The 18,190-nt window shown below is 45.8% G+C and overlaps 1 protein-coding gene across 2 annotated transcripts in view; it reads right to left on the bottom strand.

The window, feature by feature from the left end:
- Positions 1-1,574: 1,574 nt before the first annotated feature.
- TIPARP (TCDD inducible poly(ADP-ribose) polymerase) overlaps positions 1,575-18,190 on the bottom strand; it is a 31,578-nt gene continuing 14,962 nt past the window's right edge. For both annotated transcript variants that reach the window (XM_083739439.1, XM_083739440.1), the window contains exons 3-6: positions 6,897-7,065; positions 5,802-5,983; positions 3,262-3,531; positions 1,575-2,387 (exon numbers count right to left, since the gene is read on the bottom strand). In XM_083739439.1, coding sequence (XP_083595565.1) covers positions 1,940-2,387; positions 3,262-3,531; positions 5,802-5,983; positions 6,897-7,065 — 1,069 coding nt within the window. In that variant the 3' untranslated portion in view covers positions 1,575-1,939. The remainder of the gene's footprint in view (positions 2,388-3,261; positions 3,532-5,801; positions 5,984-6,896; positions 7,066-18,190) is intronic.

Here is an 18,190-nt window from a genome sequence, read left to right as displayed (position 1 = left end):
CATTATTGTGTAACTGTCCTCTCAGCACCCGCATTGCTGAAATTGGATTGATCCAAGCACCAGCAGTGATAATTAATGCACAGTTGGAAATGCATTACTCAGCTGAGGGAGACAACATTGTTCCACAATGCCAAGAGCTGCACAATCTTCTTTTTCCCCCGATTGCAAAAGAAAACCTAATGTTATACACCAGGCAGAATGATAAATAGCCTGATCAAAAACTTACTAAAGGCGAAGCAATTGTTTTTAAGAATTTTAAAATTATTAATTTAAAACGAAGCAGTTCCTTTTTCAAGATTAAGCCATGAAAGGAAAAATCTCTCTTTTCTTGCCCTATGCTTTTTATTGGTTGGATTGCATTAGCTCTGGGTCCAAACGACCCCCTTTGCTATAGATTTTCAGTGGCACAGGCCGTATTTCATTTGCACTCCCGCCTCACACAGCTAGCAACAAATTTCCCTGCATGCTGTGAGCAATGCATATTGTTCTTAAGTTACCCAAGTCAAAACCCAAAATGAGCTCTTCATTATCTAAGATTGGAGTCGCATGTAAACCAACTGTTGGTCTTGGGAAATGGCGCAGAACCTGCGAAAAACAGCGAGCGCAGACCACACAGGGTCTCCTCCTTGTCGAGGGCACCGCTTCCACATTTTTCTCACAGCAAAGAGGCACCCACTTCTCCATGCTGCTCTCAGGCGATGAACAAGATGCCAACCTCATGCTAGCGGGCTGTGCGACGACTTCTTCATTTCTGGACTCACTTCTCATTCTCATCAGCTGCCCACATGCAGCTTCCCTCCAACCCTGAAACTGGACTTTTCCAGCCCAATGCCCGCTTTTTACATGCTGGCAATTCACTAGCTTTAACGGGTCCTAGTTAAAGAGCCAAAATCAAGCTCTCACTCATTCATGCAAACTCGAGATCACCTTCAGTGCTGGCCCGGCTGTCTAAGTTGATGCACGGGAGCAAGTTCTGCTTCACCAGCACATTGCCTGCAAAGAACATGAGCACACAAAGCAGGCCTGAACGCAGCCCATCAGCTGACGTCACTCGGGGGGTGAGCATGGTTTGGGGGGAAAGTGGCCTTGCGGGAAAAGAGCTTCCCCACCCTTGTTCTAGGGGGAGATGTGTTTCCCAGATGCTACCTGCAGAGACTTGTATGGGATATCACTGCTGTGGCCACAACCTAAATTCAAGTTTGAGAAATCTTTGTGCTAGGAGGCGGCAGAAGACGGAAGCAGCAATGCTTTATAAGCAAGAAGTTTAACATTGACATATGAACTTGGATTGCTAGGAGAGGCTGTTTTGCAGCAGCATCTGAACCAAGAAAACTCCTCTCTGCGGGTTTTTCTGCTCTTTGGGCTTGCATGGAATGTCAGCTGCCCAGGAAGAAGGAAAGCTAGGCTAGGCTGTCCTTGTGCCTTGAACAGCAGCTTGATTTGCACAAATTAGCAGGAAGAACATTCTGCAGCATGGAGCCAAGGAGCAAACATTGGCAGCCTGAGAATGGTGCCAAGCATAACCAGGCAAGCAAGACTACAAATAAGCATTTGAGACGCACACGTCAAGGTTCTTTTTTTAAAACATTAAGTTTACTAACATAAATAGTGTTTATAACAAAAGGCACAGGTTTTTCTTTTCTCCCCTCGACTATAAACAATGGAAAAATATTTACAGTTTGCACAGAATATAGCAAGTGCACAATTGGTCTTTTTCAGGAATTTTAAAAATGTCTTTTTTTTCTGCCCCCGCCCTCCCTAGCCCCTTAGCATCTTTATTCAGAGTTCTGCAATTGTTTCTTTTCCCCCTTCCGCAGCTAAAGGGATCCAATTCTACAAATATCAGGTTAAAAAAAGGTTGTTACAACAACAACAAATCAACATGAAGCAATTCTCTCTTTTTTTCCACACACTCCGCCCCCCCCCCCCAATTCTGTTCTCAGATCACAACGACATTACTAACTTCTTCATATTGGATTACGAAATAGGGATAGCTCTGGTCGTCGTTGAAAATGACGAAGATCTGAGGCTCGAAGTAGTTGTCCACACAGGAGTCGTAGAGGTCGCTGGTGATGCTGTTGGGGTTGACGGGCGGAGGTCTTCGCATGGTGTGGTTGCCGACCGTGTACCTCCCCGTCAGGACTTTAGCCAGGAACATATAGTGGATCCCTTTGGGAGAGCGCTTGGAGAAGTTGTGCGAGTAGCTGGCTTTGCGGGCAAAGTAGCTGCCTTGCCCAAACATGGTGGCATGCTTCCCACAGACCCGGGGGTCAAAATTATGCTTGCAGATTCCGTCGACCACATCCTGAGAGGTGCCGTGGAACAAATGTCTTTCATTCATAATCCGGTCCAGTCCTGTCATCTTTTTACACATGTATTCCTTTTTCCTGGAAGCGGGAAAACAGAAGTCACTGTTAACAGTTGTCAACAGGTTTACCACACCTATCAGCCAATCACCCATTCCCACCACCCTTCTGAGTAATACCCCTCCACACCCTCTCACTATATATAAGGATCTGGTGACTTCTGTTTCAGTGTATCTGAAGAAGTGTGCATGCACACGAAAGCTCATACCAATAACAAACTTAGTTGGTTTTCTGATGCACAGGTAAAACACTCCACCTAGACTGGAAGATGGGCCACCTCCCCACCCCACATAGCTTTGCCTTAGTCTCCCTTGCAGCAAAATGTGTCCCCGGTTTAGCAAATTTAGAAAGAGGCCAGCAAACTTCAATTCAAACTGATCACTTTTAAGAGCTCTCCAAAAAGAACAATTACTCCTCAAAGTCCTGAGCTGCCAGGTTCAACAAAAGGACTTCTCCTTTCTAAAAAAAACAAAAACCACCAACCAACCCCAAAATGGTAGAACAGGAAGTGACAGCTCTCTGGGTGCTTCAGAGGAATTTCTGGGCTTTTGCTAGAATTCCTAACAATGAAGAGCCAGAATCAAACATGCTCCCACAACTTGAGTGTTTTCGATTGGGTACACAACTTGCTAAAACAGCTACTCATTTTTAACAAACTGGATCTGCAGACCCCCCTACACTTTGTATTAACAATAAAACTGCACTTCACAACTGGGCAAATTCATTTTACAGGGACGTTGCAGTACTGGATTTCCTGCAATATGCAGCTGGTTGGACCAGATGACGTTTGAGGACCCCCCCCCTTCCAACTCAACAATCCTCCCCCAACGAAAGCGGGGAGGTTTTCCCCAATTAATAAGGAGGAGGAGAACTGTTATTATACGTGTTGGCTCACCTCTTATACTTCTCCCACAAAAACTGGTTCTGAACTCGCAGTATTTTCAAAATTTTGTATTTGGTCTCTGGCACAGTCTTATGAAAGAGATTGTAAATGGTTCTGTAGCTTTTGTCTTCCTTTGACACAGGCACTTGGACGAAGTCCTGAGCTGGATCCATGCTGACCCACGTTTCAGGGTAGAAGTTTGGAGAGGTAACGGCAGTCGGGGATAAGACTTGTGAGTCGGTTGTCGGCGCCACGGGTACTGTGGGGCTGCCACCAAGAGTCCTAGGGTGGAGAGAAATTGGGATATTGGATCAACACAACAACAACAACAACAACAACAACAAAATAGTAATCTGAATATGTACTTTTAGAAGTATTTGGAAACACAATTTCTTTTGTTTGGAGCAGGGGAACTGTTCACCCTCCTGGATCGACCCAATGACCCATCTAGTCCAGCATGCTGTTCTCACAGTGGCCAACCAGGTGCCCACGGGAGACTTGCAGATATAGGGCAAGATATAAATTCAACGAATTCAACTACCCTCCAGTAGTTTCCAGCCGATGGATATTCAGAAGCACACTGCCTCTTGGGACTGGAGGAGGAACATCATAGTTATCTAGGTTGTGGGTCATACTTGGGAACAATCACATGATATACCATTATACCTTCAAGCCTAAGTTTTTAATTTAGAAAGCTAGGGGCAAAAGGACCGACCATTGGAATAGCAGCAGCTCGTATGATAATATTACTGGGATCCACGGACACGGAGTTATCGTGGGATTTTTCACTGGGCTGCAGAAACACAGCAGGTTTTTGATGCGTATGACCTGTCCTAGTGATCATTCCTGCATCTGCTCAAGCCAGTCCCGGGTGAGGAATCCTACCCCTCCTATGATGGAGAGTGTCACCTGAAGGAGACACAGTTCCCGGAACATTAAGCTGCCATCACGAAGGTCCCACGAGCACAGACCACGGAACACACTTCCGTGTATTTAAAACCCGAACACTAGGTGTTCAAAGCCAGGGTACAGTTGGCAGCAATGGACTTCATTAAGGCTGCTACTGCACTGGGCACTTAATGGAAAAAGGCATGTTTTCCACTCTCTTTGTACAGAGTTGTGAACAAGGTGTGTCGTCTCTCCCCCCCCCCCCCCCCAGGTTTCCCTTTCCTTTTCTTCTTCACAGAGTTCAGAAAAAAAGCCAGATATATATATATATATATATAAGCTCAATGGAATTTCCACACAGTTTCCCCACGTGTAAAAAGGCCACTGTGCCGATGATGTTCTGACCAATCAGATTGCTCTAGCCGCTTTCCTCTCTATGGTCTATCTCTCCTCTCTAGGAAGCAACTCTGTTCACTACTAATTTTTTCAAACGGCATTGCGCCTTTATAGCATTTCCTTCCGTTCCGTTTCCCTCAAACTGTAGAGGACAACCAGAAGTACAGTGAGGGGAAAGGGAGTATTTAATTCTCCCCCAAACGCATAATGGCCCAATGAAAGAAAAGGGGGGGGGGGAGAAACTACCTCCCCTTCCAACATTTGGGGAAGGGGCAATGCCCACTTGGCTAGTTAGAAGCCTGGAATCCAAGTTGCCATTCTACTTCCAGTTGCAGGAAGCACCCTAGATCAGTTTTATTCCTGCTGAATTTCTGGTAGTTTCAAACCACACGCAAGTCTTTTGACCTAAAAGTCTTGTGGAACCCAAGGGATGCATATGATGAAGGGTTATATTCCCAAAAGCTGCAATAACAGCTGGTCCTTAAAGGTGCTATAAGACCTTGTGATTCCTATGAACAGACTGTCATAGCTGCTCCTCCGTTAACTAATTTTGAAGCGGCAACTACCCATACTAAAGGAGGTTCGCCTCTTAGGGAGCTAGCCAGGTAGCCCAGCCCACCACCAACAGGGCTCCTAAGCCTCTATAATGTGGGGTGAAGGCTAAACCCCACCCAATACCATTCCTCTGACCAATAGAGCATCAACAAGCAGATTTCAAAAAGGACAGGAGCCTCCCCAGGGTCAGGCACCAGCTCCTGGGAGTTATTATCCAATCCTAAAAGGCCTGATGAACTGTCATAGTGATTGGTCCTGTTATTGCCCACTAATGCAAAGTTTCCAGAGCTGCTCCCCTTATTGACTGTCTTTTATGCAGTGCTGGGGAAATAACGCAAGGAATATCAGAACAGAAATTCCCTTAATACAGCTAGGGGACCTAGAAGAGAGTATGGTAAGCACAGAGGTCATACACAGAAGTTGGATAAATAGAAGTCCCTTAACGGAATCCAGAACAACTGATTGCAAGGACATCTACGAAGTCAGAGGGAGCTGTAATAGATGGGGTTAGGTGCACCTAAAGCATGATCCTATGCAGTTAAGCCCTCTGAAAATAATCAGAAGGTCACCATTCATTAACATTTGGGTAAGTCAAGACATCTCAGTAAAGAAACATGGGCACTCCAGCGTTAGGAAAGGGGATGTAGGGGGTTCACCCATGTCCATTTGCCCCACAACAACGGTCGCTGCCGAAAGGGAGTCCCATCACTTACTGCAAGTATGGCATGAGGATCACACAGGAGCGGAAGAAAGGTCTCCTCTTGATTTCTCTTCGAATGCACGAATTCTGCTGGAAGCCATCTTTAATGTTCAGGACGTAACGGTTGTGCCATGTAACAAACCGGACCTCTGCCAGCCCTCGGTAGTTGGCTTCTTCTATCAATCGCACAACGGGCTTTTTAAAAAAACAAACAAACAAAGCTAAGTAAATATTTAATAATCCACACCACCGGTGCAAATATACTTTGGTTTCCCCCACTGTTTTTTTTTTTTTTTATGGCAGGGTTTTCCAGTTCTGCTGTCATTAAAGATAGTGCTAAGCACCACTATATGCATTATCCTGAAGGATTATGGTTCGCAACCACCCCCCCTCCACGTTTCCGCCACACTGAAATGAAAGTTGGAACAACTGAGCAGAAGCTGATTAAATTGAATGGCCTTTGCAGTCTTCAGCTTCCAGAAGGAGAGGACGCAGGCATATTTAAACCTCTCTCGTGAAAGTTAAGGGTGTTAAGCATCAATTGGGTGCTCCTTGAAGGGCCAATCAGTGAGCAGTTGCATAAGGTCTTATTCCTGCGAACATGTCAAGAGTTTTCCTGTCAACCCAGCACTCCCCAAGATCTGACCGTTGCTAGATTGCAACTCCCATCATCCCTGATCATTGGCTATACTGGTTGGAGCTGGGGCGACTTGGGAGTCCAGCCACATCTGGAGTGCATAACATTGACTAGCCCTGAACTGGTCAATGGATACTTCCTCTCCTCTTCCTCACCCACCTGTGCCCTGCTGCCAAATCTGCCCCGGAAAGTCTGGAGAAACCCAAGAGCCGTTTGGGGGGCTAAGTAGATTTGGATAGTCCCACTGAGCTTGCAAAACTTTGCACGAGTAGCTATTTTTCTGGATACGGAAAAGGCTACCAGTTTACGCAAAGCCTTTTCATTTATCCTTGAGCATCTTGCAAAGCAGGTTAGGCTAGTTAACGGTGATTTATAACCAAGACCCCACCGTGGGGGGCATTATGAACCAAGGCTTCCCGCATCTATATCCCCCAACATTTCCCCTGAAATTTAAGGGTGATGGTGAAATACCTCTGAATATTCTCTCCAGCCAAAATGATCCCTGCAGAAATACTTCCAGATGGTGTAGTAGTTGGAGTTGGATCCTGTACACACAGGCGTAGACAGCCTCCTCAGCTGGTCAAATTCAGTCGTGTCATAGAGTGCCAAACCATTCAAGTCAACTAAAAACTCATGGCCCCTGTGGGGAGGGAGAAGAGAAAAGGAAAACAATTCAGTTTTCTCTATCCATTCAAGAAGCGACTAGAAGTTATGACGTTTCAGCAGTTGCAAAGCTTTGCCAATTCTTCTTTCTACAGCAGGCATGGCCAAACTTGGCCCTCCAGCTGTTTTGGGACTACAACGCTCATCATCCCTAGCTAACAGGACCAGGGGTCAGGGATGATGGGAATTGTAGTCCCCAAACAGCTGGAGGGCCAAGTTTGGCCATGCCTGTTCTACAGACTGGGAGGCAAACCAAATGCGACCCACAGTTCCGCAAACACAACCTCTCAGCCTAATGAACCTCACAGGGTTCTTGTGAGGATGTAATAGGAGGAAGAGGAGAATGATGCATATCAGCTCAATCTCCTTGGGAAAAAGCATCCACTTTTTAACCATCCACTTTTTAAAAGTGACTAGTGGAAGATCAGGACAAAAGCAACTGACTGGGTTTTGTGCAGGGAGAGACATATATATATATATAATAAAAGCAGTGAAGTATTAGGAGTAAGCAATACAAGCCAGGAGAATGAATACAAAACAGAACGCAGGCGTTGTAGGATCTGCATGTCCTTGCCCCACATCAGGGAGAACATTCCTGGGTAAGATGGATTTTCCTTGCATCAGTTCTAGGACAACACCTTCCTCCCCCTCACTCTGCAATCATGCATAATTTTTGCTGAGAGGCTACACACCTATTTAGGCTATCAGTTGGATGCAAAATGCTAATCAGACAGGAACCAGGTGCCTGCTCCCATCCCCCCTGTGGTAAACTTGCCCCCAGCCTCGCCCCTCCCTCACCTGTCCCTGCTCTCCGGCCAGACCAGGTTTCTTGAGCAGGGCTGGCAGGCTCGTCTACGTTTTACAGAAACAGAACAAATTAGAACCGGTAGGATCATTCCGGGGAACACAGAGCCACAACCCAGGGAGAAGGCTGGGCCCCATTATTGCTGGTTATCCCCCACTCCACAAGTTGCATCCACAGACTTGCAGACAGAAATTCTATGGTAGAGCGCAACCAGGAATAAGGCTAGGAATTAGCTTTTCCCCCCGGGAAAGGCACACAAACCAAACAGTTTCTTCTTTAAAATTTATTTTAAAAAAACCATAAGAAAACATGCTAAAATAGCAGGCACTCTTTTAGAAAGTTACAAGCAAGAAAATAAGAACATTGTGAAATCTAACTGACTTACATACTCACGACTAAGACACAGATAGAATAGTTAAAGTCCTTTCAATGTTCCGCATTCAGAGGCTTTCGCAATTCTCCATCACAAAGGACGGCAACTTGGTTGGAACATCAGCAGCCGGGCGATTTGCGGATTGCAGAGCATGCCTTCTCAGCGCATCGGAACCCCCGAAACCAATCATAACTCCTGATTATTTTTAAATGCTCCAATGACTGACTTGCAGGCTAATCAATCTAACTTCTGGCAGCTGTACCCATTAAGAACCCAGAGCCTAAATCAAAGGAATTTCCTCCCTTCCCCTGGAGCTTATGCAGATGCACATTCCCAGGCAATCAAGGCAGATAACATCACTGAGGGGATGTACATAACTTCGAACCCAGGTGTCAAAGCTTTCATTAAATCAGGGGTCTCCTTTCCCATAGTAAACCTCTCACACCCTGGAAGCCTGTTAGTCTGAGGTTAAAGGGACAAGACTTATTTCCCATGGTACTTGTGGCTTGTTGGTTACCCACAAGGCCTCACTCTCGTTGTTTGACCAAGGAACAGCTTCTAACATTACTACACCCCCAAAACCCCCTTGTGAGTCAAATGCTCCAATTCATTTATGATGCCACCATTTAGTACAGTGGTACCTCGGGTTAAGTACTTAATTCGTTCCGGAGGTCTGTTCTTAACCTGAAACTGTTCTTAACCTGAAGCACCACTTTAGCTAATGGGGCGTGCTGCTGCCACCGCGCCGCCAGAGCACGATTTCTGTTCTTATCCTAAAGCAAAGTTCTTAACCCGAGGTACTATTTATGGGTTAGCGGAGTCTGTAACCTGAAGCATATGTAACCTGAGGTACCACTGTACTTCTTCCCTGTGGCCAAAGTTAAACAGGGAACGTGGTCTCTGGCGCAACAAAAACGGGGGGCAAAGAAATCACGCTAGATTCCTTGCACTGGAACTGTTTTCTAGTTCAGGGCAGCGGCCAACGCTCTCCCCCAAATTTATGACCATACGCTTGCCATCCGATGCAAGACATCTCGAGGTGACTTGCACATGCAACTGAAGAAAAGCACCACCAAGTTTAACAATAAAAACAATACCCACCCCCTCAAAAGAACAGAAACAGCAGTAAATGAGATTGCCATATCCCCTCAACTGCTACATATTTTCTCCAAAAAAAGCAGGTGGTTTGTAAAGGATAAACAGGGCAGAGCGCCACATTCCTTGCTGCACTTCTTCAATAACCCAGCGGGGAGCTCTATTAAGAAAAAGTGTTAAATTGCTGACAGAGAAGAAAGCCAATATTGTTTGTGTTTTGGAAGAAGAGAAATAGGCTGCTGTATTGAGGGGAGGGAATGCTTACAATATGTGAGGAGGAATAAGTAATCTGACACCTCTGAGTAAGCAACATGCTAGCTGGTGCACAAACCTTCGTCATCAGATGCATAAAACCAGCAAAGAAGCTGCTTTTCCTAAAGTTAAACAGAACCATTTGTGCCATGACATTTAATAAGAGAGCACTCCACACACAGGAAGGCAGAGATCATCGAGCTCCAGATTACAACATGTTAATGTGTAATCTGTAATTACTGGTGGACTTTACTTCTTTGTGGCAACTTAGCTCCGCTATCAAGGAAACTGTTTTGCAAATGGGGAAGTGCAAGCTCGATTAGGTGCTGCGCACCTGTTGCCAAGTCACCTGCTAAAACTTCTCTTTCAGTCACCTGTGCAGGAAGAAGGGAGGTGAAAAGATAAGATGATAAGATAAGCAAAAGCTATTGATTTCCCCCCCAGTTACAAGCTGCATTCCCTATAAGCCTGCAACTTCAGGGATGCTATTTGTAGGATTTTTGAATGGGTCAGAGGTGTAGCTGGGGGGGGGGCACACTGGGTGAAACACCATGGGGGGGGCACTTACAACTGCCCTACGGCTGAGGGGGAGGCAGTGACAGAGAGAAGTCCAGAATCAGATGCTGGAATGGGTATTAAGTACGTAGTTCTTGACTTCACGGTGCAACAGGAGCAGGCACATCTATCACAGTAAGTCTGTGGAATGCTCTCCCCAGGTAAGTTCACCTGGGTGCCTTCATTATACACCTTTAGGTGCCAGGCAAAAACGTTTCTTTTAACCAGGCGTTTGGTTGATCCGATTTACATCCTATGCCCTTTTAACATGTTTCTTTCTTTGGTGGGGGGGTATTGAGTTGCTGTTTTTATTTCTATTAGGCATGTTGTGCTTTTATATCTTGCTTTTATTCTGTGAACTGAGATCCCCAGGTATAGGGCGGTATATAAATTTTAATGAACGAATGAATGAACATTCAATGAAGCTGAATTTTGGAAGATTCAAGGAATGGGAAAAGAAGTGCACCTCTTCAAACAACACATAGTTAACTATGGAAAATCCTTAAAATAAATATAACCTATGGAATTTGCTCCTACAAGAGGCAGTGATGGCCACCAACTTGGATGGCGTTAAAAGAGTATTAGACAAACAGTTATCAATGGCTATCAGCTTGCCCTAGATGGAAACCTGGTAGCCTCCTTTTTGGGGGTCTGCCCTGTGCAGTAACAGGTGTGAGCATTCTAGCAGCAGCTTGGTGGTCATGTATGATACTGCATACAGCTCTGTTGCGACATGCAGAGAAAACCCAGACTGCGTTCTGTACCGTCACTGACGGACTTAGATATGGCAATACAGCATACAGGCAAAGGCCATAGGTTCAGCCCAGAAGGGGTAAATTGCCCAGTTTCTTCCACCATGGTAGACTTAGTTGTAGATTTGCAACCTCCACTGGTTATACTGATTAAACTTTCTTCCAGTAGCACCTTAAAGACCAACTAAGTCAGTTCTTGGTATGAGCTTTCAGAGTATCTGAAGAAGTGTGCATGCACACGAAAGCTCATACCAAGAACTGACTTAGTTGGTCTTTAAGGTGCTACTGGAAGGAATTTTTTTTTGTTTTGACTATGGCAGACCAACATGGCTACCTATCTGTAACTGATTAAACTTTGTCACTGTTTTAGACTGGCTCTGGGCAACATATTATTCAACATTATCTATTTACTGTATTCAAGACTGCCTGTTTATTAAACTGAATGAATTATTTGGTATATGCAAAGAAAGTTGAGGAGGAATGTGAGTCCTTCAAAGTGTTTTTGGAATTTGAAACAGAATTAAAATTGGTAATCCTTTCCAAAAATAAAAATAAAAAAATCAATGGCTATCAGCCACAGTTGCTTTCTTCTACCCCCGCCCCTGTCTAAGGCAGGATGCCTCTGAAGACCTGTCGCTAAGAATCCCAGGTGAGCAGAAAGGTGCTGCAGATGTCTGCAAATGTAAACGGGGAAGAGTGCTAAGATGCTCAGGTCCTGTGCTTGTGGGTTTTTCAGGGCATCTGGTTCCTCAGTGAGAAAAACAAGATGCTGGGCTTGACCCAACAGGTGCTTTTTATGTTCTTACTTGGTAGTTAAGTTTTGGAACACGGTTCAGCACAGCTTAGGTGAAAACAGCATTCCCGACATAGTTTTAATTTAGTCTCAAGTGTCGAGAAACAAGCCAAATGAGGCCAAATTCAGGTTGCAGAACGAATGTCATCTGACTGGTTATAAACAGTTTCACACTTATTTCTGCGCTGGAACTATGGAAAGTCAAGCAAAAATTTTCCAAGGCACATAGAACACTGGCGATGGGAAGTAAGCTACAAACAGGGAACCAACAGCAATGGACCTCTTTCACCTTTAACATTCTGCACCCAGGTCCATGTTATAGAAAAGCTTTCGGCAAAAAATATACGTAAACAAGTACAGTTTTGCATGTGCCTGTTTACACAGATGCAGATACAGTTTCAAAAAGACCCCTCCCCCCCAGTATACAAAACATGTTGGAATCACTTTTGGGAATTTGCAAACAAACAAGGCCTTTAAGAAATGAGGGTCCCACTATCCATTTTCAGGCTATTTTAAGCTGTTTCCAAGCCTTATTTTAGCTTTGCAGAAAACCTTTGCTCTGTTTAGGCTTGCTGAATATTAGCCCTATGGGAGCACCCCGTTCCCACGCTAGGGGAATTGAAAGTGCCACGTCTTCGTTTACAAGCACCAGTTGCAAAGCTTTGTGGGTAGAAGCAGTCAACACTGGATAGATCTGGGAGCCCCTACATATTTCAGCAACACGACATTTCTGCTCAGCTCTGATAAACAAAGCATTTAAGTATCATTAATTCTGTACCTACAAAAGATACAGGGTTCATGCTAGCTACTCAGCAAACCGATTTTTTTACACAATGCTACCAAGAGTTTAAAAAGCAACAAGCACATTGGTGTTATGCAGACAGCTTGCCCTACACGCTGCTATCTGATTACGTTTTGATCCTATCCTTGCTCCAGAGAGTGCACAGATGGTTCTTTCTTGTTCATTTTACCTTTCCATCTCGCCTAAAAACACACACACCCTGCAATGTAAGTTAGGCTAGAATGAATGAATGAATAACTATAATAATAATGATAATAATAAAATTTATTTATATCCCGCCCTCCTCAGCCAAAGCCGGGCTCAGGGCAGCTAACAACAATAAAACAGTACAACAGAAGGCTGTAATTGGCCAAAGGTCACCCAATAACCTGCATGGCTAAGTGGGGATCTAGACCAGTGTTTCCCAGCCGGTGTTCCGCGGCACACTAGTGTGCCGCGAGACGTTGCCTGGTGTGCCGTGGGAGGGAGGCGGGCGAGGCGGGCGGCGAGAGGCCTTAGGCGCCCTGCAGAAAGGCGTCCTCTTTGTGGGTGGGTTCTCCCCCCTCCCTTAGCGCATCGTATTTAGTTGGGGATTCTGGAGAGGGGGGCGGGGGCGCGCTGGCCCCGAGCGGAACAGACGCGCCGTCATCCCCACCTCCCTCTCCTCAGTAGCTCCGAGCCGACTGACTGAGGGTGGGACGCGGCCAGCGGCGTCCTCTCTCTCCGCCTCCCAGCACCGCTTTTCCCGAGGCGGGCGCGCGCCTAAGGCTGAATGGGAGCAGCCTGGAGGCTTGGCGGCCTCTCAGCGGCTCATGACGGGCGTCCCCGAGGTGGGAGGTGCTGAGCAGGGGCTCTGCGAGAGGGCGCGAGGGATGCGTGGTGGTGCCTGCGCGCGCGTGACTTAAGAGGGCGACCTGCTGCCTCTCCTCTCTCTCCCCTCCCTCCCCTCATGGGCACGGAGTCCCCGGCACAGCTTGGCGCTACTACAGCTACAGCTGCTGCTGCTCCTGCTTGGATGAAGGCGGCTGCTTCTTCCTAACGCCCAGCCTCCCAGCCTCTGAGGGACCGCAGTCTCCCGCCCTTTTTTTTTTTTTTTTTGGCGGGATGCTGAGGTAAAGGATCCCCTCGCGCGCGGGCGGGCATCTCTTTGGGCAGGGCGCGTGTGGAGGCTTAAGGTGGGGAGTGTGGAGGGGTTGCCGCTTGCGAGGGGAGGGTTCATATTGTATTGGGCTGCGGTGTGGGCGACACGGCTCTCCAATGGCCAGCCCGCGGAGGAACATTGAGTTGGAGCATTTCGAGGAGAGGGACAAAAGGCGCACTGAATAAAGTATTTTATAATTTTTCATATTTCTGTTTACTTACTATTTCATAATAAAGTAATTATAAAATACTTTCTTTGTGTTTATTTGATTCCTATTAAAGAGAGTTACTTTATATATAGTCAATATAGGCACAGAGTTAATTTTTTAAACATTTTCTAATGGTGGTGTGCCTCGAGATTTTTTTCATGAAACAAGTGTGCCTTTGCCCAAAAAAGGTTGGGAAACACTGATCTAGACCAATGTCTTAAGGATCACACAACACTGAATTCTCCAAGTATAATTGGCATCAAGTTTCTCCCCTACCCACCACCTCACACCTGTGACACCCCCCCCCAAAAAAAAAAATCATGCACACCTGTGCCCATCAAATGTGCTGCAAAATTGCTCGGGAGTTTTCTTGCACACACACTGCCTTGAGTCCTGAGTGTGAGCCAAGCTCAAGTGCTCCTAAAATGAGTAGCAGCAGTTTAGGTTTGAAAGTGAAACAAGGCTAACATTTGAGTGTCAGAATGAAAACAATTAGCAATACCACCCTCTCTGCCTGAGGGTTGCTCTTAATCGTAGGAAGCCGGATGAGTGGCTATTTACAAACCTGCATCCATTAAATACAGGTATGGAGATGAATATTCCCCCAAAGGTTCCAGACATAGTCTGAAGAGATAGGGCATAAGATCCTTCAAAGAAAGGTGGGGGCCAAAGATTAATAAATCCCCTAGTGACTTTGCAGAGGTACCTCCACATTACCAAGCCACCCAATTCACAAATGATTTAGTATTATTATTGAAAATCACCAGGAGGAACCTATTCCACCAGGCCTTGTCTTACAGTATTATATTTCTGATTTAATAAAATTATTCCTATGCTTGCTTAGATATGAAGCGCTCGCAACCTCAATAAAGCTGTTCGGAATATTAAAACAGAAAGCATACTGGGATGTTATTGTCTCATTTGTTGGCAGCCGGTTGAGATGGAGAAATAGCCGAAGTCTACATATTTTATAAGCCCACTGCATGTTCAACGGGATATTTGAGAATTTAATCTGACAAGTGCATTAGTGAGACTTGATAAATATTGATTTGCTTGCACATTCCAAGGGAACAACTGTGGTTTATACTGTACTCTTGCAATTTATGCTTCGGATCCCCAGGGGGTTTGAGTCCAGGTTTATCATCTCTTAATATTACAGCAAACGCAACAGCCTCTTTGGAAACTCACCTACAATTCCAACCTTTGGGAGCCTGGACTGTTGTTTTGTCTGTGTGCCCGTAGCAAAATTTATTAAGTACTTTCTAGATAGTCAAGGGATTTTAGAACAGAGCAGAAACATGTAAGATTAAGACTTTCCCTTTCCCTTTTGCCAGGAAGAACTTGTTTTAAACAGAGGAGGATGAACAAGGAAGCCTAACTGCACGAGAGTAGATGTCAGCTTTATTTAAAATTGTGCGCTCACCTTTCAGCACAACTGAGATCAGCTGGAGAAGACTTGCCATGGGGTGGCCATTCTGCCCGGGAAGTTTCTTTTGTGACTGCAAGGATCCCCCATCCCCCATCCTCAGTGCACTGCAATGATGTGATGCCCTCTCAAAGAGGTGCATTGTGTGAATCCTGAGCAAGCCGAGATTGGTTTGCCCAGGTTCCTGGTCATGGGAGTTCTACTCATGTATATGTAGCATGGACAAGTTTGGGGTAAGGTGGAGAGGGAAGCACACAGAGGCATGTTAGGGGCATGGGCTGCATGAATACACCTCAAATGTCCTAACACAGGCACCCCTAAACTCGGCCCTCCAGCTGTTTTGGGACTACAACTCCCATCATCCCTAGCTAACAGGACACGTGGTCAGGGATGATGGGAATTGTAGTCCCAAAACAGCTGGAGGGCAGAGTTTGGGGGTGCCTGTCCTAACAAAATGGAATTGTCAGTGGTGCTACGTGGGACACACAAGCACTTCTGAAGGAAGGCTGTTTCCATACGCCTTTCTAAGTAGAAGAGATTAGCAGACAGGATGAACTTGACTAGTTGAGAGGATGAACTTTGCATTTCCTACTGCAGTTCTTAAGCATTTGCTTGCATAGCTTTAGTCAGAACTCTTGAACGCCACAAGTGCAAAGGTCTGCAGTGGGCTATGGGGTGGAAAAAGTTAAAATGCTGTGCCCTACTGAATATCGGGTCTGGAAAGAGTCACAAAGCCATGGGTTTGTCAGAGCAGCCGCGGTAAGGAAATGACATCCAAGAAAATCTCACATTAGCTGTTGGCCTCTATGCAAAGGCAAAGAATTTTGCTTACTTGTATTTTGTACTGAAGTTCACCCACTCACTTAAAAAACCTCCACAAGAGATTGCCACATGTTTTATGCTCATCTAATTTTAGGCACATGCAAGTAACTCTGGCACAGCGCTAAGAAGACACTCCTCTTGGCCCCCATCCCATGACATATCTGTACCTGACTTGAACCAAAGGGGTACCAAGATTTGTGGTACAAATATTACCAGCATGTTTGCTGTTTCAAAATAGCCGAAGCTGCACCAATGTTTTGGAATGAGCTTCCGCTGACACTATGGATGTTTGCTTGGATGGGGAAAGAGGGGGGTGGGAGAAAGAAAATAGAAGCTGAGGAACAAGCGAAAAACGAAAAACTCTAAAGTCAGGAAAAAGCGTTGTGTTGGTACATGTTAGTCAGCAGGCACACTAGTGCTCAGGAGAGCCTGTTTCTTCCCAATTGGAAATTAAAAGCAAAACAGGAGCGAAGAGGGGTTCAACCCACTTAGAAACGAGGTTGGCTGGGGAAGGAAATGTTCTCCCTGCCATAGTGTGTCGTAGCAGAAAACATTCAATATGGCTGCAAGTTCTGGGAAGCAAGAAATAACTCATCTGGGAGTAGCCACATTTGAAATAAGTGGCTTCGGCTTCTGAAGCCCTACCTAGCATACTTAAGGAAACTGCTTCCTTCCTCATGCCTCACTATGATCTCAAAGATCAACCAAGAACACCCACTTGGTTTCACCTGGGCTGTCAAATGAAGTTGGCAGGTGAGAGATTCCTTCACTGTGACTCCTCCAGCTGGTAGGGAATTCCCTTCTGCTAGCAAGTAGCCCAAACTCAAGGGGCTGTAGTCAACAAAGGCCCCATCTGCATTATACATTCAAAGCACTGCGATACCACTTTGAACGGTCATGGCTTCTCCCCAAAGAATCCTGGGAGCTGGAGTTTGTTAATGGTGCTGGTAGTTGTTAGGGAGACCACCTCCTCGCCTCACAGAGCTACAATTCCTAGAGTGCCTTAACAACCAACCCCTTTTCCCCCAGGGAATTATGGCATGTAGAGTCTGCACTCATCGCCATTTATTATACAGTTTAAAATGAAAAATGCTCGCCAGCCAACATCAAAATTAATGGAGAAACAATCAGCAGCTTCTGAGAGGGATGAATGATTTCAGAAAGGAGGGAGAAAAGGAATTTTTTTTGGCAGCATTGTAAGAGCTCAATGCTATAGGAGTCATAAAAATATAAACCGATTTATGGAGGGGCATCTAAGTTCTTTTAGCCATGTATGTCTGCTTGCGCCATTCATTTATTCAACCGCATTTTGTGACCTGGGCTCTGACACCACACACCGACTGCAACAAGACTGGATCTATCTGATCTTCCATATACAGAACCTCCCATTAAGCAAGGTGTATTGAAGGACCATGTTCACGCCATACTTTTAAAGCACTATGGTTCCACTTTAAACAGCAATGGCTTCTCCCCAAAGGATTCTGGGAGCTGCAACTTGCAATGGGTGCCCAGAGTTGTTCGGAGACTCCTATTCCGCTTAGCAGAACTATCTTTCCCAGAGTTCCCTGGGAAAGAAGAACTGTACCACTGTGAAGTGAACAGGGAGCCCCTACAGCTCCCAGAATTCTTTGGGGGGGGGGGAGTCATGGCTGCTTGAAGTGGCATCACAGTGCTTAAAATACGTGGCATGAATGTGACCAAGATGACTCCTAATCTGCAAATTCTGGGCGGCGGCAGAGAGAGACAGACAAGGAGAAAACGTGTTTGAACTTTCATTAAAGTTTGAACTCATTAAAGGCCTTGCCAAGTCAGTGAAGTCAAAGTCAGGCCACCGTCACATGGATCTCTTGGGCGCACAGAATGTTTAGCTGCCGTCTCCCGGTCAGAATGCTCCTGACGTGGGACAAAAAGGGCATCATGTCTCATCAGCTACAGTCCAACAACTGTTCCCTTACTCTGGTGACTCTGCGTTGATTCATCAGCATTGGTCAAGCGGTGTGTGTGCCTGGAGTAAACAGACCGCAGTTCTGAGGGAAGGGAGGAAAAACACCCCATGCACAACACAGTGTGAAGTTTTGCTTAATCACTCTTGGAAACTG

Source organism: Podarcis gaigeae (assembly GCF_964106915.1).
Source record: "Podarcis gaigeae genome assembly, chromosome: 5".
Taxonomy (NCBI): Eukaryota; Metazoa; Chordata; class Lepidosauria; order Squamata; family Lacertidae; genus Podarcis; species Podarcis gaigeae.
The sequence above is the reverse complement of the archived record's forward strand: the minus strand, read 5'-3'. Positions and strand labels throughout refer to the sequence as shown.